The sequence below is a fragment of the Saimiri boliviensis genome, chromosome 15 (genome assembly GCF_048565385.1).
Source record: "Saimiri boliviensis isolate mSaiBol1 chromosome 15, mSaiBol1.pri, whole genome shotgun sequence".
Classification (NCBI taxonomy): domain Eukaryota; kingdom Metazoa; phylum Chordata; class Mammalia; order Primates; family Cebidae; genus Saimiri; species Saimiri boliviensis.
Genome location: NC_133463.1, coordinates 35,628,412 through 35,656,374, shown reverse-complemented (window position 1 = coordinate 35,656,374; position 27,963 = coordinate 35,628,412). Strand labels below are relative to the sequence as shown.

The window sequence follows — 27,963 nt, the reverse complement described above, 5'->3', positions numbered from 1 at the left end:
CAGAAAGTAAGTAATTTTACCACAACAAATAGTGGCGTTGACTTTCAACAGCAATTCCTTATGTATTTCTTATTTGCTCTTGCTCCTCCTTGTGGAGTAAATTCTGTGTTATGATTCATTCTACCTCATCACTTACAGATTTCCAAATTCTCAGGTTCCTCCATAATCATATTTCCTTTTTCCCTTTTGTTCTGTATTTATTTTCTAGTAGATACTAACTGCTTTAACAGCCACAAAACAGTGAAGTGTCTATAAGTGCAATCCCTGGTGCACTAGCAGGGAACTTTTTAAATTGGAATGGACTGTAGGGAAAATCCTACATATGGAGGTGACACTGAATTTATTTTCTAAAGAAAGCAAGTGAACAAACAAATCCAACTAATAGCATTTTCATTTGGCCCAAAGTACACCCAACACAGAATAGGTTATCAGGGTTGTTTATTTTTTCAAATTTATTGTCCATCATCAAACTTTTAAAAGTGATCAGTTAATATTCCTGCCTTTGTCCTAGAAAAGATGGAATGACAGGTGGGACGAGAAACCTACCACCCCAGTATATAATTTTTCTTACCCTTTGTGAAGTTCTTCATTTAAATAAATTCCTGAAATTTTACGAGATTAAAATACATCAGTAACAATCAATTTTTTAAATAGAAAGATTCTAGAAAAGCGTAAGGTATATTATTAGCTATGGTCATTCATTCTGTCTTGAAGAATTTTAATAAATGACTTTTTTCAGCCCCAGACTGGGATATTCAAAACCATCTTTCCCTTCTTTCCTCTCTTCCTTCCTTCTTTTCCTCTTGTTCATCCTTTCATTCTTCCCCCCTTTTTTGAGGGATTGGAGTAGAAAGATAGGCATATACAATTGTGAGGTCTGGAATCTACTTCATATAAGGACAAGGAGAAACTGAGTAAAAAGAGTAATATACAGTACACGCTTTATTTGGCTGCAACTTGTGGGAAAGAGCATCAGAAGGCAGGACAGGGACTTGGAAGGGGAAGTGAGAGGACACTAAAGATAAACTCACCTCTTCTGTGTTTTTCTTCTAGGGTGGATAATGATGTACTGACAAGCAACTATCATCTTTAGCAGACTCTGAGATGATTATCTGCTTTTATTTGTCACTGATTTTACTTTCCACGGGGTATCAAGATGAGGAACCTACCTCTATCAGCTTCAAATCATGCATCACACTGAATCTTTTGGTGGCAAAGGTAGCATGGAGGTGGCACATAGCATCTGTGGTACAGGTAGGAGATTGCTAATCCTTGTTCAAGATGATGTCAATAAGCAAATAGCCAAGAATATGCTTTTCTCTTGGAGGTGCCTACTCCATGTACTCAGAAAGGTTGATTCTTCACAATTCATTAAGATCTCTGCCTACATGTTACATTCTCAGGTGGATCATCCCTGAACAGATTCCCACCCCCATCTCATATACCTTATTATTGTTACAGTACTCTATTGCTTTTCTACATAGTACTTAATACAATGTGTGCTTGTCTACCTTTTTGTTTACTTACATATTGACTAATACATTTATTTACTTGTTTGTTACATGTAAATAATGTCTTTATAAGAGGAATATACATTTTTAGCTCTCCAACATTTGGTCAGTGTTTATCACAGTACCTGGATTATAGCAGTGCCTCACTAAGTATCAGTGGAAAGGAGTAATTTAAAATCTAAATTTAAAAAATCTAAACATGAGGCTGTGATTCTTATTGTAACTCTCAGAGATCCTAATTACTTGGTTGACATTTTGATGAAGCAGAAAGAAATGCAACATGTATTTCTGCCTCCAGATTAAGTAAATATTGTGTAAGAAAGAAAATAATTATTGCATTTATTATACTCAGTGTGCATATTTGATATATCTTAATATTAAAATAGTTCCTATCTCTTATAATACTCCTCATGTTTATCTATTGCATCTCTTGTATTTGTAAAATGCGATATCTATTACATTTATTACACTTAGTATGCATATTTGATACCTTTTAATATTAAATAGTTCCTGCCATCTCTTATATTTGTAATATTCCTCATGTTTATCTATCGTGTATCTCTTATATTTGTAAGATAGATAAACATGAGGAGTATTAGTTCTCATGTTTTATAAGAGATAGAGGATAGAATTTCTGCTGTCTCTTATATTTGTAAAACTCCTTGTGTTTGTCTGTACTTGAAATACCATAAAGTACTTACACTATTTCAAGAAATATGTAGCACAAGAGATCCAGTGAGATGCAAGACAAACCTGCCTTCTTCCTAAAACTGAAAAGATATTAGTAAAGAGTGGCTTGGAGTTTATTCATAATGGCATCTTAAGTTGTATTTTTTAATACAAATTTTTTTGCATTCTTAGATACAAAGAATATTATTCACTTCCATAAAGAATTATGCTTTCTCCTATTTTTCTTGAAACCTGTGTCTTTTTGGCTTGTGTTTTCTTACCTTTGGTAGAAACATGGATATAAAAACAGTTCACTTTTAACTTCACTATAAAAAATAACAACTGTGCAAATGAAGCCACTGACATTTGGCCTCAGTGATGAGACAACAGAGAACAGCAGGATGTGGGAATCTGCAGAAAACATGCCCCAAATAAAGGGCCCTCTACCTCTGCTACTCTGTAATTCCAGTGTTTGTCAGAGTTCATGTTTTCAAGAGAAGCTAAAAGTCTAAATTTCTTTTAACATAAAATTATCTAATTTTAAAAATGTTTGGGGGCTAAGAAAAAACCAATAAAACATATGTGGCAACACTGTAGTGACAGGTCAACCAATATGATATTAGACCAGATTTAGCCCTCAAGATGGCTGGTTTCCTCCATTCTAAGGAGTACTTTTCATTTTTAGCAGAGAGAAACTGACCACTAACACTTGGGAATATTTAAGGGGAATAATGACTGTCATAATGACTGTCTTGCCAGTTTCTTTCATAGACCATAACAGGTACTTAAAAAATATTAGTTCAGTGGACTCACTGAATGCATAAGTCATTCACATGTCATTTTTGTGGTTCAAGAATTAGAACAATTTAGTGTATCTGAAGAGAGAAAATTGAACAATAAAAATCATTTACATATTTTGTAACCATAACAGTTAACAATTTCAGGCACTTTCTCTGTGCTAGGTACCATGCAAACACTTTATAAGGATCACTCTACCAATTCCTTATAATGATTCTATGTAGTAAGACTATAGCTGTCCTTTAACTTGTCCAGAGCTGGTAAGCTGCAGAGTTAACAAGAAAAAGAAATATAAGGCTAGGCGTGGAGGCTCATGCCTGTAATCCAAGCATTTTGGGAGGCCAAGGTGGGCAGATTACCTGAAGTTGGGAGTTCAAGACCAGTCTGGCCAACATGATGAAACCGCTTCTCTACTAAAAATACCAAAACTTAACCAGGTGCAGTGGCATGTGCCTGTAATCGTAACTACTTGGGAGGCTGAGGCAGGAGAATCCGTTGAACCTGGGAGGCAGAGGTTGTGGTGAGCTGAGATCATGTCACTATATTTCAGCCTGAGCTACAGAGAGACTTGTCTCAAAAAAAAAAAATATATATATATATATATATATATATATATATATATATATATATATATAATTCTGACACCAAGGCCTGTCTCTTGTTATTATTTTATGTAAATTTGTGTTGAGGAATAACAAGCCCACAATAAAGACCTAAGAAACAGGTAGTGTTTTGTTTTGAAAGATGACAGTAGTTTTCAAGTAGGTAGCATAAAAGGACAGAAAATGGAAAATGAGAAATTTTGAAAATCCTGGGATCTACGGAGAAATTGTAGGTTCAGAAACACAAGGACCCAGAATAAGAAGAAGGACCTGCCCTAAGGAAAACTAATGAAAAGCTGAGTTCTCAGAATCAGGAAAACTGCTGTTTAGGGTAGTTATTTTCAATCCTGGCTGCATATTAGCGTCATTTGGGGAAGCTTTTTTAAAAAACATCTATGTGCTTGGTCCCCACAGAAGACATTTTTGAGAGGAGAAATACCAGGATATCGTATTAGAAATAAAACAAATCAATACAAAACTCTTCAGATGATTCCCAAGTGGAGTCAGATTAAAATTTCTGCTTTAGATTACCCAGTAACATATAAACTGAATTCCTAAGGGCTCTACAAAGTTGCCTCAAATTCTCCAGAGTGGGCAGGATTCCACACCAGTCATTCCCTTCAATCTCAGTGGTTCATTTTATCTGTTTCATATACCAAACTTCTGCATAAGATTTCACTTGAAAAAATACTTGTGCATTAAAAATAATTCAAACAGGTTTTTAATTTTCCCATTTCTCTCAGTTTACAATAGGTTAATTGACATAAAGGGGCAAATACAGAAACTTCCATAAAACATGTTGACTTCAAGAACACATTACAGTAGCTTTGTACAGAAACCAGGAAGATACTTAGGTTGATGGCACTGGAAACTAGAATGTTGCTTCAGTGCCACTCATATTCCCCAAAAATTCCCTAATCAGTAGTGGCCCTGAGATAACTGAAAAGAGAATATGAAAAATGTACTATTTATCTTTCCAATTTTTGAAACTTCTTTCAACTCTGTGAAGTTGCAGCAGATGCTGAGTACCAATTTGTCATTGTTTCACACATAGCATTCTTTCCTGATGCCAACTAAGTTTTTAAAGAAAAGTAAAAGAAAAATATATCATAAAGGAAGAAGAAAAATAACATAGCAAAATAATTTGAAAATAGGAAAATAGAAAACAAAATAGAGATTTAAAAATATTGCAAAAATTAAAAGACAGACTAGAAATTTGAAAGGCCAAAAGAGAAAGTTCTATAAAATAGTTCCTTTCATTTACATCTGGTATCCTATTAGTGCAGAGGTTGACATTGGGTAAAACATCATCACAGAAACAAGATTTATCTTCTAATTACCATGAGCTGGTTTGATGTTATAGTTGAAAAATATAATTGTATAATCTTAAGGCTGGAAGTGACTTTACCTGTTCTTTTATCTGCCTTTATTATTACTAAGTAGTCATCTAGTTCATGCTTAATTAAAATGTTTATTAAATGACTTCTATGGGCTAAACACAATACTAAGTAAGAGGACCCAAAGGCAAACAAGACAGATCTAGTTATTTTGTGTTTCATTATATTCAAGTTAATGAAACAGATAGAAGTCAAGTAAAAGTATTAAAAGGGGAATAAATAGGGTGTTTCCAATAGAGAATGAATGGTTAAGAATTGTGAATAATTCTAGACAGGGTGGTCAAGGGTTAATGGTGGATAAATATTTCCAGTGGTGAGAAAGCTGTATTTCCAAAAGCATTCCATTCCCTGGGGAAAAGAAAGTATGTAAGTTCAAGGCACTGAAGTCCAGAAGTGCTAAAATCGATGATACCAGATGCGGTGAGCAATGAGATTGGGCCTTGAGACACATACTAAGAAGTATACATTTTTTTGAGAACCTACTTAAGTTGAAACTCTAAGTTGGCCTGAATTTTATAAAGTTCTTACTGTGTTATAAAGAATAAACTGGAGAGAAGCAGGTTTCCATAATACAGGTGATTCAGGCTTGGACCTAGAGTGGTGCTAGTGGAAATAAAGGTAAGTGGATTGATTTGAGACATATTTAAAAATTAAGACTTAATTATTTGTTGATATTAAAGGGTAACGGAAAAAAAGTAATCAAGAATGACATCAAGGTTTCCAACATGGGTAAGTAAAAGGACAGTAGTGCCACTTATTGGCTGATTGGTTGTAGTTTATTATGTTAATTATATCTCAGTAAAACTGTTTTTAGAAAGCAAAAAGAAGATTCTGTCAGACAGTAATAAGGGCCATGATAGTGATACAGCAGACAAAGTGATTGACAGTGCCTTGCAATAGGTGATATGTAGTGGATACCATTATGTAGGTTATTGTTAGGTGGGCATCTTTGATGAAGTGAAACATAAATGTTGATCTTAATAACAAAAAAGTCAGTTTTACACAATTTCAGGAATGTTTTTCCCAAGTCAAGGTAGCATCTAGTGAAAAATTTTGGTGACAGGAGGAAACTTGATTTTTGTGAACACACAAAAAAAGTCAATATGGTTAAAGTTCTGGACTTGGAGTAAATGGGATTAGAGATAAATGTAGAACACAAGGGGCTATCTGGGTGTGGAGTGATGCCATTTACATAAATTTCAAAAAGAATCCTGGAAACACATAAATTTTATTTTTAAAGAACAAAAGACTAAATAAACCCAAAACCCAGAGAACAAATTTAGAGATGATGATAACAGTTTGGGCACATTACTTACAGTACCTGTGAAGAAATCCAAGGGAAGCTACCCAGGAGGCTGTTTTATATATATGATCCTGTGTGATGGTTAATTTTATGTATTAATTTGATTGGGATACTCAGATAGCTGGTAAAACAGTGTTTCTGGAAGAATCGGTAGGCTGAGTAAAAAAGATCTGCTCTCACCAATGTGAGCAGACATGATATAATCATAAACAGCAAAGCAAGGGAAGCTCTCTCTACTTAACCTGGGACATCCATCTTCTCCAGCCCACAGACGTTGGAGTACCTGGTTTTTAGGCCTTTGGACTGAATTGCATGATCAGTTTTCCTGGTTCTCCAGCAGCAGACAGCATATCATATTTCTTAGCCTCCATAATCTCCTCTTACATATCTATTTATATTTCTTTAGTTCTGTTTATCTGGAGAATCTTAATACACCCTAGAACTGAAGGGTCCAGTCAACAAATAGCTGTATTAATTGAAGACATGGGATGAAGTTGGCAGGAAGTATGCAGAGTGAAAATGAGCCTGGGCCAGAGCCCTAGGGGACTTAGCAAATTTCAGGAAGAGATAGAAAAGTCAGTAAGAAGCATCCAGAACCAAAGAAGATTAACAAAGGAGAGGGTGTATCATAGAGCCAAGGGAGGAGACAGGCAACACCCAATATAACAAGGCCATCTCAGATAGCATTGACTGCTATGTAGAGAAATCAAGCAGGTTAACCAGGAAACTAAGACAGCTGGGTGGGAAGAGCACACTGTTTTTTCTTTTAATGAGGGAATGAGAGCAGGCTTCACTGTTTGAATAGAAATGTGGACAGAAGGGAGAGTCAATCGTCCAAAATTGCAGTAGTGTCAAATATTGCTGAGAAGCAAGAGAGCTATTTTGTGTGATGGGAAAATATGCAGCAGTTAAAAATGTTTTTGAAAAATAATTGACTTGGAGAAATGTCTATGATTGCAAGTGAATGAAGCAGAAATTAATATATTCTAAATCTGAATAGTAATTTAATTGACCAGAAGGAAATACACTGTTTTTAGGGTCTCTCTACATGGTGAGATCATAGGTGAAATGGTCTGGCTGTTTGTCCCCACCCAAATCTCATCTTGAATTGTAATCCAAATTGTAATCCCCACGTGTTGTGGAAAGAACCTCATGGGAGGTGATCAGACCATGGAGGCAGTTCCCCCACACTGTTCTCATGATCGTGAGTTCTCCTGAGATATGATGGTTTTATAAGGGGCTTTTCCCCTCTTCATTCTGCACTTTCTCTCTTCTGCCACCTTATGAAGGACATGTTTGCTTCCCCGGCTGCTATAATTGTGTAAGTTTCCTGAGGCCTTCCCAGCCATGCGGAACTGTGAGTCAAGTAAACCTCTTTTCCTTAGAAATTACCTACTCTTGGGTATTTATTTATAGCAGCATGAAAACAGATAACATATATCATCATCTATATACTTTTCAAAATTTCTGCATAAATGTTTAATTTATAAAAGTAAAATAGCTTTTTCTTTTAATGTAATTTATGTTTAATGTAATTTATGTAAAGAAGTAATATCCAAAAAGCTGCCACCCAGATATAAGTACTATTAATGTTTTGGCAACATCCAAAAATATTTTTTCTACACATCTTCTGGATAGCATTTATTGAGCATTCACAATGTATAATGCACTGTGCTGAGAAGACTTATAGATGTGTAAGATTTTATGATCTAATGCTATGCTGCTATTGACCTGAGATACTGCATTTCTAACAAGTTCCCAGGCAATGCTGATGCTGTTTTTCTGAAGGCCATACTTTTCAATAAAAATGTTGTACATGAAAAGATTGTTACATGGAGGTCTGCTAAGGGGAAAACAATGCAGGGAGGGGAGAGAAAAAAGGAGATTTAACCTTTTCTCTCCTTGAGAATCAATTGTTGTCAGATGCTTAGAATCCATTATGTTACATTAAAACACAATTGGGAGAGATCTGTCACGAAGTAGTTAATTGTGGCCTAATAACATATTGGGGATGAATCCACTATGAAGGAAGACTACTTCTTCATTTGAAAGGTAGCAAAATTGAAAAACTGTAGTTACTGAGTTTTTCCTATGTGCATATTCCATTCTTCACCTACTGTTTTAATTCCTCTTTCTTGCCTTTTCTACATACATCCCAAAGCATGTAAAGTAAAGTTATTTTCATGGTTGTAATTCCGTAATCATCAGTATTTGTTATAATTTCCTCTTGGACCCAAAGGTTATTTAAGAACATTAAAAAAATTCCAAGTATGTGATTTTTCAGAGTTAAAAATTATTTTCTAGGCTTTTTTTTTTTTTTTTTTTTTTTTGTAATGTGGTCATGAGTGCTTTCTAGAAATTTATTAAAGTTTTCTCTACATCTTAGTATAAAATCATTTAGAAATGTTTTAGGATAATTTGAAAAGAATGCAAAAACAAGGTGGAAAAGTAATATATATTACATACACACATTTTAACTACTTATCTTTTATCTCTTAACTTTCCATTTACTTGATTTATCAAAGGCTGTAAATGTGCTGGGTTGGTGGCTCACATTTGTAATCTCAGCGCTTTGGGAGGCTGTGGCAGGAGGATCACTTGAGCCTAGGAGTTGGAGTCTTCAGTGAGCTATGATGTTACCACTGCATTCCAGCCTACAGAGCAAAACCCTCTTGTCTCTAAAAAAAGAAATCATAAATATTGAAGTCATAGTCCAACATAATTTTTGCTATATTCTTTAACAATACATACAGAAGGATTACAAAATAAATTTTAGATACATAAAATGCACTAATTTAAAGGTGCATATTTTAAAATAGATGTATATCAATGTACATAAGTAAAACTATCACCCACATCAAGATATGAAACCCATATTTTACATATTGTCATATTAATTACCATATAGTTTGTTAAATGTTACAGCCTATATGTTTTACATAAAATGTCTTCTATTTAGATTTTGTTAACAAAATGTTGCTACTTCTGACTTATAGTTTCCATTACCTTAAACTCTTTGATCCTTTGTTTTATACAAAGGTATCTCAGGTTAGAGATTGACTTTTGACCCAATTTCAATTGTAATAGAGCTATTTAACCAGTTTATAAGTCATCTGTATTCTGTCATCTACTTTGTGCTAATTTTAATGTCTTCTTGCTATTATTCATTTGCTATTTATTTTTTTACCACCTCCTTTCCAACCCAAAATGTTGTAATGTATCTATTCTATTTCAATGTCAAATTTACATAGATGAACTACTATATGATGCAGTAATTACTGTTTTCCCCCATGCAATATGTACATAAAATGAAGATTTATCCACCCCCTCCCAAACCAGTGATTTGGAAGTTTCTTTACAATATCAGTAGTAACATTATGGACAAACTTGCTGTTTTTTTTTTTTTTTTTTTTTTTTTTTTTTTTTTAACCTGCTATACTTAAAAGTAAGGGAAATGAAACTGTACTGTTTTCCAATTTTGTCAGATTTGAAATTTAGAATGCTGTTACTTGTCCAATCTACAGTGACAAAGCCCTTTTACTTAGATTTAGCTTAAGAACATGCGTATTTTTATCTACAATACTATATGCTAAAAATAAAACAGTATTTATCTGTCCAATATATTGAACATGTGGCATGCCTTTCCGCAGTTTAAATCTAAACTGACATTTTAGACTCTGACTCCGTTTCTATTTTTGTATTTAATTTTAATGCCCTATACATATACAATTTTTAGTTTTAATGCATGGCATTAATTCTTGTGTACCATTAATTCTTTCATACAATTGCCACTCTATTCTTATTTTAATTCAGGTTCTCTGTTAGCTGCAGTAAATCATTCAGCAAAATTTTCAGGGAAGGTTCTTGGTTGTTGTACTTTCCTAACCCCTGTATATATCTAAGAATATCTTCCAGTTTCCTTTGTAAATAAATGATAACTTGCAGGGTATATAATTCTTGACTCAATTATTTTCCCTTAAAACTCTGTAGATATTGTTACATTGTCTTCTGGCATTTAGAACTGCAAGAGAAAAATCTGAGGTCAGCCTGACTTTTGTCCCTTTGTAGGTAACCTGCTTTCTCTGTCCAGATGCTTGTAAATTTTTTTCTTTAAGAAATGTCATCAGGATATGTCTAGGTGTTGCTTTCTTTCTGTAAAAATTTAAAGGTACCCTGTGAGCGTTTTCCATTTGTAGAACTAGTTCGTTCTTCAAATCTGGAAATTTTTTTTCAATTAGATCCTTAATAATTGTTTCAGCTCCACTTGCTCTGTCCCCAGTTTCAGGTATTCTTATTATGCGTAGATTGTATCTCCTTGACCAGCCCTCTAGATCTCTCTTTTTCTCCTCTTAATTTCTGTTCCTCTTTTCTCCGTATTCGGTGACAATCTGTCTTGTTTTACACTTACTTCAGTAATTCGATTTTGTGGCCAATTCAGCCTGCGCCCTTCTGTTAACTCTCTCAACTTCCTGGTATTTTCCAAGCGCTTTGACATTACCCTCTTTATCATCGCGCATAGGTTTTTAAGCTCCTGTATCTATGATTCTCAATCCTTCCTATATCTTCTATTTCCAAATCTATATCCGTTTCAAGAGGAGGCATTTTTTCGATTACTTAGCGCTGTTCCTTTCTTTTGAGGGGCAGTATTACGACCTTGGAAACAAACAATTTAATTCTACACGGCCCCAAACAGCCCAAAGATTCCCATTGATAATTATCGACGGCTTTATTAAAACGCTTTATTCTTCTTTCTTACCTTTTCAATTACTTTTCTTAGAAACAGGGACCAAAGTCAAAGATTAAAGGAGGTCTTCTGAAGCACGGCATAAAATAGACGTTGAAAATAATTCCTGTTACGTCATCTCTAACGCGACTCACTGTCACGGCTTAGAGCCTGGCGCGTAGCTTTATGGCAGAAGGCGCTGTATCGCCCTAGTCAAATCCGAGGCTGCAAATGTTCACCGCTCGCAGTCTGGTTCCGCCCCTGCCGCCCCCCCGCATCACGGCAGGGTCACGGTAGTGCGCACGCGCAGCACCCCATTCAACTTTCTCCTGTTCGCAGTGGCTCGGCTTAGATTCGATGCCGCCTTGAAGGCGGGGCTGGGACCCAGCAGTAGCCAATGGAACCCCGGGTGAGGGTTGAGGGGTGGAAGGCGCCTAGTAGCCGGTGTTGCAGGTTTTTCCCAGCGTGTGTGCTGGGGTACCTGGTCGTCATGGAGGCGGTCTTGACCGAAGAGCTTGATGAAGAAGAGCAGCTGGTGAGAAGGCATCGCAAAGAGAAGAAGGAGTTGCAGGGTGAGGGGGAAGGAAGTGGGAATCTGCAAACCGCCCCTACCCGGAGTACGGCGCGGGGCGGGTCGGTGCTGGGGAATCCTAAGGCGTGACTGATCTGAATCGCCCTAGACTTCCCTTAGTAGCAAGTGGCCTCTTCTCTCCCGCCTTCCCCGCCCCGGCGGCTCTTTAATTCCTCAGCCTTCAGAGGCTTCCCTTCTGAGGCCTGCCGTTTGCCCCCTACCCTGCGCCGCCGCCTTGGTGCCAGTGTCAGAAAATACCTTGAAACCGAGATCTTGGACCCAGACTGGTCCCCTCCCAAACTCTCTATGCCGCCCTTTTCTATACCTGCCCCAGTTACTGATATTTGGCCCTAATGGTTGTATTTTGAATGGCCTCGTCTCAGTTTAGGTGGCCTAGAAAGGATACCTGAAAGATTTAAAACTTGCTACAGTCAGGTTTTTTCTTGCTACAGTCAGGCTTTTTCTTGCTACAGTCAGGTTTTTTTCCTCCTCTTATCTCACGAAACAACTGAAACATACTCAAGATTATGTTAATGAAGTTTGTGTGTGTGTGTGTGTGTGTGTGTGCGTGTGTGTGTGTGTGTGTCTTCATCAGGCTTCTTCTCTCTTTATAGCTGTCTGTTATGTGATGACTCTTGCTTCCATAATTTCGTACTTTTTCTCTACCCTTCTCCCCTTACCATTCCCTTATCGGTTCCTGTTTTTCATCTCTTTTTACTCTTGGGTCTCTGACTTAATGATTTTGATGGCTTTTCAGCCAAAATTCAGGGTATGAAGAATGCCGTTCCCAAGAATGACAAGAAGAGGAGGAAGCAACTCACTGAAGATGTGGCTAAGTTGGAAAAAGAAATGGAACAGAAGCATAGAGAAGAACTGGAGCAATTGAAGCTGACTATTAAGGAGAATAAGGTATATGAAATGTTTGTCGTTGCCTACACCATTTGAAAACAGCTGTCCACTTCTGTTAAACTGCTTATTATCTAAAATCATAAAGTTGGTAGGGAAATGAAATCACTTAGTTATGCTCATGCATCACTTCTCATTGATTTTTTGTGACCAGGTTCACAGGGCAGTGTGTTTTTATAAGGGAAATGTACCAAGAAAGTGATGTACTTCTTTTACCTATTTACTTGCCTAGAAGATGAAGTTGCACCAAATGAAAGTTGGAAGACCATACATCTGATCCCAGAATTGCAACTGAGTGGGACTGTAGCCTTAGCAATGTTACTTAATTTTTCTGAGCTCGATTTTCCCACACATATAATACAATACAAATATTTCTGCTGTCTAAGCACAGGTTTTTGTAAGAATCAAGAAAATGAACATGATGTCATTTTTAAATTATAAAAGTGCTTTATGAACAAGTTTTAATGAATGAAATTTTACTGATGTTTCTTGGGTAAGTTGGAGCATCCTTTCATCATTTTAACTAATATTTATTTTGTCATCGGAACTAATATATATGTGCCAAGCACTTTGTTTTATATGTATTATCTCATTTAACCTCAGTAACATAATGTGAGGTATTACCTATGAGGTAAGTGTAAATAATCCCATTTTCAAGTAGGAAACAGGCTTAAAGAGAATAAGAACTTTGTCCAGAAGTCATAACAGCTGTTAATTGCCAAAGCCAGCATTCCTAATGAGAACTATCTTACTCCAGGAAGTGAATACTGAATTCTGTCATAGCTTTGTATAGTGTGGTATTTATTGTATAGTGGTATTTATATAGGTTTTGGATGTAAAGGGCCATATAGACTCCACAACCTCACTCCGTCTATGATAGTTAGAAAGTTCTTATGTCTGTGCAAAATCTTATCTGCCATACTTAAATTTTATTTGGTTCATTTTGGTTTGCTTTTGACAGATACAGCTTGTCTGTGCTAATTTACAATGCTCTTTACATTAAATATAGTCTAAATTTCCCAACTTTCTTTGCCCTTAATATATTTCATCTCTAGGTAACAAGGCATGATACTCCAGATGTTAAATTGTGTCATGACAGTTGTGGTGTTCCTAATTGTCTTCCCATCTTTTCTATTAGTGAGATAATTTTGTTTGCTTTCACAGACCTTTCAGTTTTGAGGTTTCTCTCCCAGGTTTCCAAGGTCAAAAATGTTTGATCATAAATTACGTGGGGTCCTACTGTTAAAACACAAACTCCCATTCTACTTTGAACTGTTTATCTTTTTCATTAACTTAAATTGGTTTTCTTTTCTGAATACTGCCAAAACTCATGCCATTGCTTTTTTTTCAGTTGCATCTCTGTTATCTTGCCTATTATCAATATAGTTGTTTGTAAATTTTAGCAGATTCCTCTGAAGAATCACAAGATTCCTAATTTGACTAAAGCTGATAACCATTTTTTGAAGTCTCTAATCTATTTTAATATTTTGATCATTTGTGATATAGCCTTTGGAGACTTCTGTCTCTGTATATTAAAGGCCTTGAGTTGTTCTATGTATGTGTTATACTAAAAACTAGCTTAACTTATAGTGGCAGTAATATTAGCTACTCATCTTTATAGTTAAAAGTCTAGCATCTTTATTTTACTCTAGCAGTCACATACTAGCCATTTGAGTATTATGATTGCTTATAATATCAAATATTATAAATTAAATATATTTTCTGCCTGCAGTTATCAGTTTGCAGATGGAAAAGTGTAGGGTAGGATAAGCTCAACTTAATACTAGGATCAAGGATTAGTACTCATCAAGTTCTGGCTAATTAAGATGGAAAAGGGCTTCTCCTGCCACATTGAGGTTATGTATGTAAATAATGAACTGAGCCAGCACAGGACCTTTATCTTATATGTACTATTAGTAGTCAGAGAAAAGAAGAGTAGAGTGCTGAATGAGTTGGCACTTACAGGAGGTACAGTACTGCATTTAGATTAATGGAGTAGGCATTCTAAGAAAGAAGGAAGGCATGCAGGGATGAGCATGATCTTTGAAGGGTTGTAAGGAAACTTCTTGGGAACTTGTCAAATTTTTCCATAAAAATACAGACAGGAGACAAAACCATATTATCTAATACAGTGTCTACTGCTGTTCACAATTGAAATGTCGGATTAGATATATTTATGATTTTCAATAGTTTAAAAAGTATTTTTCATTGACTTGTTAATGCTTTTTGTTTCCTTCAGATAGATTCTGTTGCTGTTAACATTTCAAACTTGGTACTTGAGAATCCGCCACCTCGGATATCAAAAGCACAAAAGAGACGGGTATGAAAGTCATGTCACCAAGTTTATAAGTTAGTGCTGTGTGTTCAATACTGTCTTAGGTACTATCTTAGGTCTTCTTATAGGAAGAAAATGAAAAAAAAAAAAAAAGATGCAGTTGCTTGTCAAGGGACTTGAACTAACACTTATTAAGCACCTGCTGTGTGTCACATACTATGCTAAGCTGCTTATACGAAATCTCAGTTAGTCCTGACAATAATCTTGTGAAGTAGGATCTCTTATCGCATTTTATGGAGAAGAAAATGGTCCTAAGAGAATATAAAATAACATATTCAGGATGCAGTTCTCATAGGAAAGTGAAGCCGGGAATCAGAGTCGTTTATATTATCCCAGATTTAAAAATTCAGAAAGTGGGCCCAGATGATATGATACACAACCCTGGCTATATCATTGGGTGAGAAATAAAGATTTGAACCTAGAAGTTAACAAGTGTAGGTATACAAAATTCTTAAAGAATTGTGTAGGTATCTATATAATGATTAATTATGAAAATTTAGAGAAGGGAATGTTCAAAATAATGGGTTGGAATTTGAAAGAAATATTATTTAGATAGGATATTCCAGATAGGAGAAACAGCATGCACAAAACAAATGTGAGGATAATATATTGCGTTATTGAGGAGCTATATGGAAACTGATTTATTGGAAGTAGCTAGTTCATATCAGCATTATGGAAATGAGATTAGATAGGTAAGTCCCTTGAATTTGAAAAAAGAAAAATGAATAAATTCAGTCTTTTTAGTCATGAGTATTATTTTACTAACACTCGATGTTTTCTATGGTTTAAATGCATATTTTTAAACTAGTTTTGCATCTTATAACATAGTATGTAACTTAGTAGAGCATGGAGTTTAGTGTCAAACAGATGAGGTTTTAATTTCATTTACTGTTATACTTTGGGTAAGGTTCTTCTTTAAGCCTCAGTTTCACATTGATAAAATGGGGGCAAGTGATAGCTACTTCATAAGGTACTTCATTTTGAATATTAAATAATGTATTATTTCCAAAACCCTTAACACAGGCCTGGAGAATTAATGAGTCAACAAATGGTAGTATTGTTTACTCTGTTAAGTAGTGCATAGTATGCCTCTTAAAAAATTAAACCTAAAAACAATGTCTTTTTTTGTTTGAAAGTTGATGAAATGCACATAGTCAAACATTTCTCATTGTTGTATCAAATTTTATTCTTGCGTAAATATAATTCTGATTTTTGTAGATTCATAAATTTTAGATCTCATGGAATCTTGGAGATTGTCTGCTTATGATATGCATTATTTTGTGATGATCTCACAATTGTCATCTAGCTTCTATAGATTAAAAAGGAAGGGCAGAATTTTTGCATGCCAGTATCATAACAAAATATTGGAATAACATCGACTTAGTAATTGATACGTCTTATAATAGCCTAACTAATTCTGGAAAACATAAGGGCACAAGTTCTTCCTGTCTTTATCAAAACTTGTTCTTCCACAGCTGGATCTCTGACAAAACAAACAGAATGAAAACTCCTTTGCCTTTCAAAAATTTTGTTACTTTTTCCCTAAAACACTGCACAACTAGAAATATACCTTTGTCAGCTATCCTCTTAAAACAGGCGTCCCCAAACTACTGCCCGATGCGGCCCCCTGAGGCCACTTATCCGGCCCCCCGCCGCACTTGAGGAAGGGGCACCTCTTTCATTGGTGGTCAGTGAGAGGAGCACAGTATGTGGCGGCCCTCCAACGGTCTGAGGGACAGTGAACTGGCCCCCTTTTTTAAAAAAGTTTGGGGATGCCTGCCTTAAAACATTTAGTATCTTTTATAGTCAGCTGCTTTAATACTTGGCAGAAAAAATGCCCAACTCATGCTTTTACATTGTTATGTTAATGGAATTTTAGAACAGAAAATATTAACCATTTATAATATTTGAGAAAATGGAACCTGAAGTCAGGATGTACAATCAGGTGTTAGGTAATTTGGTACCTCCTGTTTTGCAGAAGCACCGAGGAATGAAAAGTCAGTTATTTATTATGTTTATCTTTGGGAAAGATACAATTCTGGAAGAAAAACATAAAACTTTATAAAGATTTATTGTAAGAATATTGTGGAATATTTTAGAGCATATCTCTTATTTTTAGTCTAGAAAAACATAGTATTTTATTTAATTCAGAAAACTTAGAAGGTTTTTGATAAGATAGAAAGAGTCTAAAATAGAACTTAGAAGAGCTGGTTTCTAAAAATATGAGATTTGAGAGCTGGAATGAGATTGAGTTCAATTTCTTTATTTTAAAAATAAGAAAGCAGATAGCCAGGTTATAGCAATAGTACACTAAAACTTTGATACAAACCCAGGACTGCTGTCCAGCTCTTAATATTCCCTTTGAGTTGTCTTTGCTATGTTACTATATCACCATGACTCTAGTTTTATCTACTATATATTTGTTATTTACACGCTATGATCACCTTTTATACATTTTTATTAGAACTTATTGGTACCATTCTATCTCCAGTACTATAGCTGTAGAAACCAAAGTGCCTAGTGGTTTTGGGAAACTATGCATTGCTGGAAAAAGAATCCAGTGAATTTCTTATCTAGTGCTCTGAAAAGGAAACTCAATTGTTTTGTTCTACTGAAGCAAAGCATGAACGGAAAAAATGAAATGATTAGGATTCGTATGTTAGAGGCTTAAACAGTTTTACAGATAGGATAAAGTGCCACTCTTCCAGTAAATAGTACATGACATCATTAACTCCAGCTCCCATCTGCTCCAACTTTTATTCTGATTCAGGTGCCTGGATAGAAGGAGCTCTCTGTGTTGTCCTTGGTCCCTGCTCTGCTTTACCAGCTGTGTGGCCTTTGGAAATCTTTCTGCGTGCTGTTTCCTCAGAAGAGGAAAATGAGGGGTTTTGGATTAGATATCTAAGGTGCTTATTCTTCCTCTCCCCTCTGAAACTTTGTTAGTCTTTTATAAAGTAATAGTGCCATCTTGTGTTTTAAGATTTTTATGCCTCTGTCGTCCACAGTTCTAGGTATGTAGTGAAATAAATTTGTTCCTGTTACTTGTATTACAGAGTTGGAAAGTAAAACCTTAAATAGGCTGTGTTTTATTAGGGAGATGTTGCTGGTTTTGATTCAGGTAGCTTATAAATCACTTTAGGTTCATCTAGCATGGCACATAACAGTCAAGTGGTACAAGTATATGACAATAAGTTTAATTGAAACTTGCCTTCCCATTCGTTTTTGTTTCAAGGAGGAATTAGAGCTAGAGATATGGAAGTCTTTACCTTTTTCTAGTCTTGGCTCACCAAATCCTTCACTGTAACTTATTACTAATATCAAGATTTATATAACTTAGTTTGTTTTTATTCTTAAATAATAAAGCAGTTTCCCTTTGAGTGTACAAACAAAATATATGGTAGAGAATTAGAAAGATGCAGAAAAACATATAGACATACACACACACCCCCAAAATAAAATTAATTTCAGAATCTTGTCATCCAGAGAAAAGAACTATATTTTGCATATATTCTAGTTTCTTTTTAGTACTATGTTAAGTGTAGACTTACTGCATACTAACTATATGCCTATCTTTTTTGCCTCTGATTTCATCTCTTGACACTTTTTTTCTGGCACTCTAGCTCTATGAACTGTTTTTAGCTACGAAATATATAGTGCTTTCTGGCTTTTGATCATTACTAGTCCATCTGTCAGGAATTTTTTCACTTCCTTCTTCCCCAGTCTTCCCTCCACACCTCCAGTCTATTCTTCATGTCACAGATCTCTCATTGCCTTCATCCCGCTCCATCCTAGCATATGTTTCCATGGTAGGAGATCTTCAGACATTTAAGTAAGGAAAGCAAATTGCAGAATGTGACATATGATACCATTTTTATTAAAAATTTACTCATTTTTCAAGAGTATACTATATTTATAAAAACGAATAGAAAAGCAATCTACAAGGATACATACCAAACCTAGACCAGGCACTGGGATGGCAGTGGTTTTAGGGGGAACTTTAGTCTACCTGTTATATTTTATTTTATTTTTTGTAAAATATTTTTTGTAATTAAATGTATGCGTATACATACATTTTAAAAAGCTAGATAAAAATAGTGTCTGCCTGTATCCTTCTAAAGGCTGTGTCATCTTAACGTGTTACTGGTGGAGTGATAAGAAGGCTGGATTAGCCTGGGCTTTAATATAATAGTAATGTGCTTTAAGGCCTAGGATAGCTCAGTCTTAAAATAATACTTTGAAATCAGTAAGTAAAGTTTTTAGAAACTTGGCATGTAGTTTTTAAGTAGACTTCAAAGAAAAACTAGAGGGCTCTCTAATGTCCAGTATAGAGCAAGGTGTTGGAAACACACAGATGAGTAAGATAGCAGGCCCTTACGGGAGCTCACCTTGCAGAAAATTCTTTAAACAATGAAATGATCAATGTGATAGTGTTTGTGGGAGAAGGGAGAAAGACACCAAAAAGTTTTGAGACCTTTACATCTCCATTCCCTTAATAAATGAGAATTAGTCTTAATCATTATGAATTCACTTTCCTGCATTCTCCTTTTCTTAGGAAAAGAAAGCTGCATTGGAAAAGGAGCGAGAAGAACGGATAGCTGAAGCTGAAATTGAAAACTTAACAGGAGCCAGACATATGGAAAGTGAAAAACTTGCTCAGATATTGGCAGCTAGACAGTTAGAAATTAAACAGATTCCATCTGATGGCCACTGTATGTATAGAGCCATCGAGGATCAACTGAAAGAAAAGGATTGTGCTCTAACTGTGGTTGCCTTAAGAAGTCAGACCGCTGAGTATATGCAAAGCCATGTGGATGACTTTCTGCCATTTTTAACAAACCCTAGTACAGGAGATATGTATACTCCAGGTAATTTATTTTTCTGTACTACTTTTCATTGTTGCTGTTGTTGTTTTTAAATAAAGTGCTTCCTAGCACTGAGCGTAAGAAGAACCCATATGATCCTTATGAGGAAAAACATCACAAGATTTAGACAGAATTATTTTATATATGTTAATAGATGTTGGTATATTTTTCTTTATTAATATTTTTAAATTAGTTATTTTGTAATTAGAATATGTTAATCATTTTATGTAAGATAAAAATAGGAATAAGGTTAATCATTTTTGAAAAATATGTATGTTCTTAACTTGGAGAATGTTCATAACTTGGGCATTTTTGTCAGAAATTGTGGAAACTGTAAAAGGGATCTTGTAAGTTACAAAAAAAAAAAAAAAAAAATTATTAAATGCTGTATTCTGACCTATTCTCTACAGAAGAGTTTCAGAAGTACTGTGATGATATTGTAAACACAGCTGCATGGGGAGGTCAGCTTGAGGTAAGTTTGTAGTTATTCATAGTGATTGCGGGTTGTTAAATTATTTCTGAATCCCCTCTGTAGTTTTAAGATGTTTCTCAGCTGATCCCAGTTTCTCTTTGAAGATTCGTTTTCTTTATATGTTTGCTATTCTCAACTGAAAAAGAAGTAAGTAGTTAACATCATTAGGTCTGTGATTAAAATATGTGGATTGAAGTACTATTTTATTTTAAAAAGCTCAGTGTTAAATCTATTTGTTGGAGGTACGTCTGTGTAAGTCTTTTCATTGTGATGCTGCTACTGGCAATACATTTGATTTTCAGCACTTAGGAAAGTGAAGACTTTACTGAAGTAAAGTAAAATTTACCGTAGTAGCTCAGCTGATCAAAGTCACTATTGGAAAAATATCTTTTTTACATCAGAAGTGGAAAAGATACTTTTATATGAAATTACAGCCCAAATCCTACCACAGCATATGTATTAAAATTGTGTTTTCAATTCCTAATCAATATTGTGACTGACTTACTTGAAAGTAGTAGTTGATGCATTAAATTCATATGTAAGAAAACGGTATGTTCGGTCACTTATAGAAAGTTACCAAGATTTCTTTTTTAGCTCTAATTTAAAAAAATCTTACTGTTAACTTTGTTTTGTTAAAATAAACAAAACAGTTAAGTAGAGCAGATGACGATGAAGCAGCCTGGGTGTTCGGGTAAGAAGTGGAGGCCGCGGTTTAGGTCCTGGCGTCTCCTGCCACCTCCTGTTTTGTGGCCACAGGGGTGTCAGCCATCCTGCCGAGCTTACGTTTCTTGATGACTGTGTGGCCATAATAAACACTCTCTGTGTACTCAGTTGAGCATTTTTGAACATTAAGTAAGGCAGAGTACCTGCATAAAAGTTTGTAAGCTGAAGTCCCAAGTGGATGAACCTAGACAGTGCAATTAGTAATATATAATGAAGATTTAATTATCATGAATAGTCTGTGGCTCTAAATAATTCACTTTAAGAACTGCTTCATTAGAAGATGTGACACGAATGTTGCCCCCAAATGTTTTTCTTAGTAGTGCTGTGTACGTGCATCTCCACCAGAGGGAACTCTATCCATTAGTTTTGTATGCCTCTGAAATTCAGAAGTTTTCATAGTAGCTTTGTTACTACATTAGGAATAGTTAAAAATGCTTGAACTTTCTTATAACGATCACTCATTTGAGTATTAGAGATTAAATCAACTCTATTTGAACTAAGAAAAGCCTTTTAAAACATCTTTTGAAGGGTAATTACTCATATAGTTTTTTCATCTCTGAATTCATTTGAAGTAAAAGTTGCAGTTTTCACAGTAAGGTACATTTAAGTTATTAAAGAGAAAATCATTCTATGATTCGTGAAGTTAGAAGGGATGGTGGGATTTCCAGAGTTTGGCTCCCATCCTTGAGTCTATGCTAGTTTCTTAAAAATGTTATTTTAGATATAAGAAAAATGTGCTTCAAAGGAGCATTTTTGATTTGCTGCCATGCAGCAGAGCCCTCTCTATATTTTTAAAGTAGTTTCTTATATTCTTCAAAACCTCAGGTTCATTGATGGAATGTTCTTGTAATGGGGCAAGTACATATCCCATAGTGCTCCATAGATCAGGCCATTATGATTTTTCTTTTCTTTTTGAGACAGAGTCTCACTCTGTCGCCCAGGCTGGAGTGCAGTGGTGATATCGATAATTGCTCACTGCAATCTCAATCTCCCAGGCGTAAGTGATCCTCCCACTCCTGAGTAGCTGGGACTACAGGCATGCACCATTATGCCTGGCTACCTTTTGTGTTTTTTGTAGAAACAGAGTCTCATTGTGTTGCCCAGGCTGGTCTAAAACGCTTGAGTTCAAGTGAGCTCGAGGTACCTTAGCCTCCTGAAGTGCTGGGATTACAGGCATGAGCCACCACCGCCAGCTAACACTATGATTGAAAACTGTTAATGATTAATTTGTTTATGAACTTGAGCTCTAGAGTCAAAGTTCTTCAGTTCTGTGCAGGCCATTTAATTTGCTAATGCTTGGCTTTGACAAGTCTCATAACCCTTTTTTGCCTCAGGTGCTAAGTCTTTAAAATAATAGTACCTATTCCATAAAGTTATTGGAAGATTAAAGGAATTAATACACATAAAGTACTTAAAGTACTTGAGTACTTGGTCATAATGTCTTTTTTGAGACAGGGTCTCACTCTGTCACCTTAGTTGGAGTGCAGTGGTGTGATCTTGGCTCACTGTAACCTCTGCCTCCCGGGCTCAAGTGATCCATCACGTCCCATTAATTTTTGTATTTTTTTGTAGAGCCAGGGTTTAACCATGTTGCCCAGGCTGGTCTCAAACGCCTGGACTCAAGGGATCTGCCTGCCTCAGCCTCCCAAAGTGCGGAATTACAGGTGTGAGCCACCGTGCCTGGCTATAATTGTAATAGATCTTAAAACATGTTAGCATTAATGTTCATTATTCACCATTACTCATCTGGCATTAGGCTCTAGTTTTCTATTGTATGGTATGAAATTACTTAAAATTGTATATCTTAATGAGATGGAAATTTGTTGATAGGGCATACAAGTCATATACATGTTTCATTCTATTCTTGCTTTGAAAATTATGGAACAGTGGTTATCAACAGTGTTTGTAGCTTAGAATCATCTGAAAAACTTAAAAAAAGAAATAAGTATGTTATTCTTCCCTTCTACCCATTTTCTCACATTGTAATTGATTTGATCTGATGCTTAAGCAATGGTATTTTAAAAATCTTTTTGTTATGGACATTTTCAAGCATATTCAAAAGTAGAGAGACTAATATAATATACCTAATCTACCCATTGCCCCTCTTCATTAACAGTGGCATTGATATTTTTTACAAAGCTTTTCTACAGGCAGTGCTTGAGCAGTCTCTGCATTTCATTTAATAAATACAAGATGATCATCCCTAATCTGAAAATTTGAACTATGAAATGCTCCCAAATCAAATTTTTTGAGGGCTGACATGACATCACAAGTGGAAAATTCTACACTTGACTTTATCTGACAGGTCACAGGTTCACTACTTAATTTCATGCATAAAATTATTTAAAATGTAGTATAAAACTACCTTCCTGTTATGTGTGTAAGATATGTATGAAACATGAATTAATTTTGTGTTTAGACTTGAGTTCCATCCTCAAGATAGCTCATGTAATACATACAAATATTCCCAAATTGGAAAAAAATTTCAAAATCTAAAACAGTTCTGGTTTTAGGCATTTACGATAAAGGATATTCAACCTGTATTATATTTATTTATTCAACAAATATTTATTAAGTGCCCAATATATATCAGGCTCTCTGTGTACAGTAGCGATCAGAACATATCCCTGCTCTGACTGGTTGCCCATTCACACATACTTCAGTAGTTTACTATTTGAATAGGATGTACATTTTTATTTTCCTTACTCATACTTTTTTTTTCTTCTTGTAGCTAAGAGCTCTGTCTCACATCTTACAAACACCAATAGAGATAATACAGGCAGATTCTCCTCCCATTATAATTGGTGAAGAATATTCACAAAAACCACTAATACTTGTGTAAGTACCTAGAAATTTTTACTGTTTTATTTTTTACAATTAAGACAAAAAGGAATAAAAAAATTTTAAAATATATATGTTAAAATATATGACTTAGATAATTTTTTAAACCTGTAGTGATGTGTTCTTGTGTGTGAGTTAAGAATAAAGTTGTTTCTAAAGGGTACAAAATTTTAGGACTAGTTTGTATACTGTCCTGGTTTGACATTAGTAGCGCTAAAAGTTTCAACAAGTGTAAAAGTTGAGATATATTCATGTTACCTGTTTATTCCTTAGATGTTTTTTCTTCATTTTATGAAAATATCTTACATGATTGATAAATCTCTTCTGAAATACAGCATGCAGGGTTTGCTATTGGCTTTAGTATTTTTTAGCTAAACCTATTAAGGTAGTCATCAATGGCTAAGACTTAGGTGACAATTTAAGCTTATCGAGCCCTCAGCATCTCCGCCTTTTCATTTTACCCCCAGTGATTGAACCAGATCTTGGTGACTGCTGCCACTTCTCAAATGATGTTGAACTCTTAATTAGTATGTCCACGTAGTCTATTGAGTGATACCCATGTGGACTGAGTCATTCGAAATCATTGGTTTATATATACATAATAAGCATGTTTGTGTGTGTGTATATAGATACACACACACACACACACACACACACACACACACACACACACACACAGTAAATTACTTTGATCAAAACTCATTTCACCAAAACTACTCATTTCTTTTTTTTAATTTCAGATATATGAGACATGCATATGGCTTAGGAGAACATTATAATTCTGTTACACGGTTGGTAAACATAGCTACTGAAAATTGCAGCTAATTTATCCAATGTTGTACAATTATGTTTTAATACAGTGTGCCGAACTGAGTATTTCTACCAAGTGTTGGGTTATTCTAAATGCTACTGAAAAACACAACTACCTTAAATCAGTTTTATGGCAAACTACTAACAAATGTTTTTAGAAATATGTCGGATTCAAACTTTAGCCAGTGTCTTCTTAGTGGAATTTTTAAAACTTGTAAGTCCATTGTGGAGAACATCATTCATAGACCAAGATGGTACCCTATTTGCTGATACTTTCATTTATATAGGATCCTGGACATTCTGTTTTGTGTTGGAACAAATTTTCAATGTTTGTAATTCTCCTCTTTCTCACTGTTACTAAAAACTTTCAAAATAATCATTTCAATGTAATTTGTCTTGAAAAAGTTTACCCAATATCTTTGTCATTGCAATAATGTAGTACGGTGAAGGCCAATTTAATTAATGCCTATAAAATGAACTTGATTCTTGTAACCATGGTTTTGGTAAGATTAATGCAGTGAAGCTTTATTATTAATATATATAGCATTATCAAAGCATAGCTAAGAAGCTGGCTTTGTTAATTAAGAATTTTAAAATATTTATTTAGATGGAATTCAGAAAGAATTGAGACAAATTTAAAGGTAAATAGGTATTCTCTGTCAAATTTAAACCTCTAAAGAATTAGAGATTAGTTTTTATTTGTGTATAACTTAAAAAAGACCTAATAGATTACTATCTATTTAATACATTTATTATTCTTTGGCGTTTTTTTCAGCATCAGACTGGAGTTAGTACCATCATCTCTTGATTATTTTCATAACTACACATTTTTATATTTCCTTTTGTGTTTTCTACTTTGCTTTCCTTGAAGAAACAAGTATTTTATGGCCTTTACCTTGTGCAATTTTAGGGAGTAGCAGTGTAAAAGGTCTAAGGCCATATTTACTTGAAATTCTTCCTCTTTTCTAATTTGTCTTACGAGATATCCCCCTTTTTGCTTCATTCTCTAGGATTTGAAGATAACCTTTGTCATTTATTATTTTTATTTGCCTTATTAATGTCACATTTCCTTCAACTCAAATATTTGAGAATTTTTATGTTATATGTACAAACAAAGTTGAAAGCCATTGTTTGGGAGCCAAGACTTATATACAGTTGTTTTCTATGTGAATGGTTTATCTAGCCCAGATTTCAGGTTACTCACAAAAGTATTTTTTCTAAGAGAATATATATACAAATGTCTCCCATAATTTATGTAAGGAAGTATTATGAAAATGAGACCTTTTTGGTTTGATGTTTTTTTTCCAAATTAGAGATATAACTGGGAAGATTTAGCATTGTTTGCAGCATTTGAATTTTTGCTCTGTGACTACAACTAATTTTTATAAGCAAATATTGGGTTTATAATATGAAAAACAGGGTGTCAGTCTTTTCACATGCCCAGCAGGTAACAATATGGGAAGCTGGCAGGGTCCTTGATAGCAAGTAAGTACTTCCTGAAGGCTTTCCAGTTCAAAAGATTACAAGCCATTCTGCCTACCAAACAAAATATATTCTGAAGGATGCCTGTTTTGTAACCCTTGATCTAAATTTTCTGGTGTCTGAAATTTAATTGTAAAACCCTAAATGGTTTGGGTTTATTTTGAAGTAATCTGTTACTTTAAAATGTCAGCATTAGGAAGTAATAAAACAAGATATTATGAAACCCAGTATTATAAATGTTATCTACATCTAAAGTATTCTAAAAGAAGTTATTGGCAGCTTTATTCTTTTTATTCTTTATAAGAGTTAGAATTTTTTTTGGTTATATGTCTATTTCTTATTTGTGTTGTATTTTTAATTTAAGTGGCCAATGTGGTTATGAACAGGATTTGTATGGTCAGCTTCTGTTCTTTCCTAAAACTTCAGATAAATATTATTTTAGTTATAAACTAAAAAAGTGTTTAAATAAAATGGCAGATGTTAATTTAAACACAGTATATGCTAATTTAGTTTTTCATATGATGATGGTCTAATGGAAGTTATATAAGCTTTCTTTTGTCCTAACTCAGAAAAACATGACAGAGTTCTGGAATATGTCTTTAGCCAACTATTTTATTCACTTAAATATGTTTACGACTTGTATAAAGCAAAAAAGAATGTGTGTAACTATAGTGAACAATATAGTTTTGCTTATATTATGTGATGTTTGCCAAAAAAAGAATAAAAGATGAATGAATTAAATAAATATTTATTTGCTTGAATTGTCATTCTTTAACAATTTGAGAATTTAGAAGTAGAGAAAACTGATTTTGCTTTAGAATTTTATCCAGCCTTTATTTTGTCTTCACATGTAATTGAAAATAATACAATCACAGATTCTTTTATTTATTTTATATATATATATATATGTATATGTATATATAATTGCACTTTAGGTTCTGGGGTACGTGTGCAGAACATACAGGATTGTTGCATAGGTACATACATGGGAATGTGGTTTGCTGTGTCCATCCCACCCGTCACCTATTTCTGGCATTTCTCCCCATGTTATCCCTCACCAACCTACCTACTCCCCGACCCCATCCCTCCCCCATTCCCCCCAGCAGACCCCAATCACAGATTCTTACATTTAAGGGATTTTGACTAAATATATGAGCATGGCTTATGCCCCAGAGTAGAGGGAGATAAAGTAATAGCCATTTAAGCTATGATTCTTAGATATCAGGTAGAAGCTTGGAACCTTCTAGAATAATGAATGTTTATTTAGGGTAAGTGAATTTGAAAAATATTTTAAGACCCACAGATGTTAAAATAAAGAAGAAACATTTGTGTGCAAGCATGTGGAGCAGTAAGAAGGAAGTTTGTGCAAATTAATATTTTCATACAATTGTTAATTTAGTGCCTTCTTAGTACAGGTTCTTATGAACTAGCTGAAGGACTAGATCAGTTGATTTTCTGAGAATGTATTTGGTGATTTCATGCTTTTTTTTTTTTTTTTTTTTTTTTTTAACGATCAGATGAAAATTTTTCTCCCTGTCTGTTATCACATACATTTATTGTTGCCTCCGTTTTAAGTCTTTATCTTAGATCTCATGAGGTTTTAATTCTTTTTTTTTTTTTTTTTGAGACAGAGTCTTGCTTGCTCTGTTGCCCAGGCTGGAGTGCAGTGGCGCAATCTTGGCTCACTGCAACCACCACCTCCTGAGTTCAAGCTATTCTCCTGCCTCAGCCTCCTGAGGAGCTGGGACTACAGCTGCATGCCACCATGCCTGGCTAATTTTTTGTGTTTTTAGTAGAGACAGGGTTTCACCGTGTTAGCTAGGATGGCCTCCATCTCCTGACCTCATGATCTCCCTGACTTGGCCTCCCAAAGTGCTAGGATTACAGGCTTGAGTCACTGTGCCAAATCAAGATTTTAATTCTTACAATAAGCTTTGGGACACATCAGTTCCTGTTTT

At 34.8% G+C, this 27,963-nt stretch overlaps 1 protein-coding gene and 1 long non-coding RNA gene across 3 annotated transcripts; one reads left to right on the top strand and one right to left on the bottom strand.

Moving 5' to 3' along the window:
• Positions 1–4,283: 4,283 nt before the first annotated feature.
• LOC141581449 (uncharacterized) lies at positions 4,284–11,341 on the bottom strand. The gene is made up of 2 exons (XR_012514072.1): positions 11,037–11,341; positions 4,284–8,958 (listed from the first exon to the last, which is right to left on the bottom strand). It is a non-coding gene; the product is annotated as an uncharacterized LOC141581449 (long non-coding RNA).
• Positions 11,307–26,750, top strand: OTUD6B (OTU deubiquitinase 6B). 2 transcript variants are annotated; one of them, XM_003940518.3, is made up of 7 exons: positions 11,307–11,575; positions 12,332–12,483; positions 14,720–14,800; positions 19,368–19,680; positions 20,088–20,149; positions 23,604–23,710; positions 24,454–26,750. In XM_003940518.3, exons 1-7 carry the CDS (start codon positions 11,401–11,403, stop codon positions 24,536–24,538), a joined length of 975 nt encoding a protein of 324 aa, XP_003940567.1. In that variant the 5' UTR covers positions 11,307–11,400; the 3' UTR covers positions 24,539–26,750. The 2 variants fall into 2 exon arrangements, with proteins under 2 accessions (XP_003940567.1, XP_010349519.1); XM_010351217.2 differs by having other exon boundaries at positions 11,453–11,538; positions 24,454–26,336.
• The last annotated feature ends 1,213 nt before the right edge of the window (positions 26,751–27,963 follow it).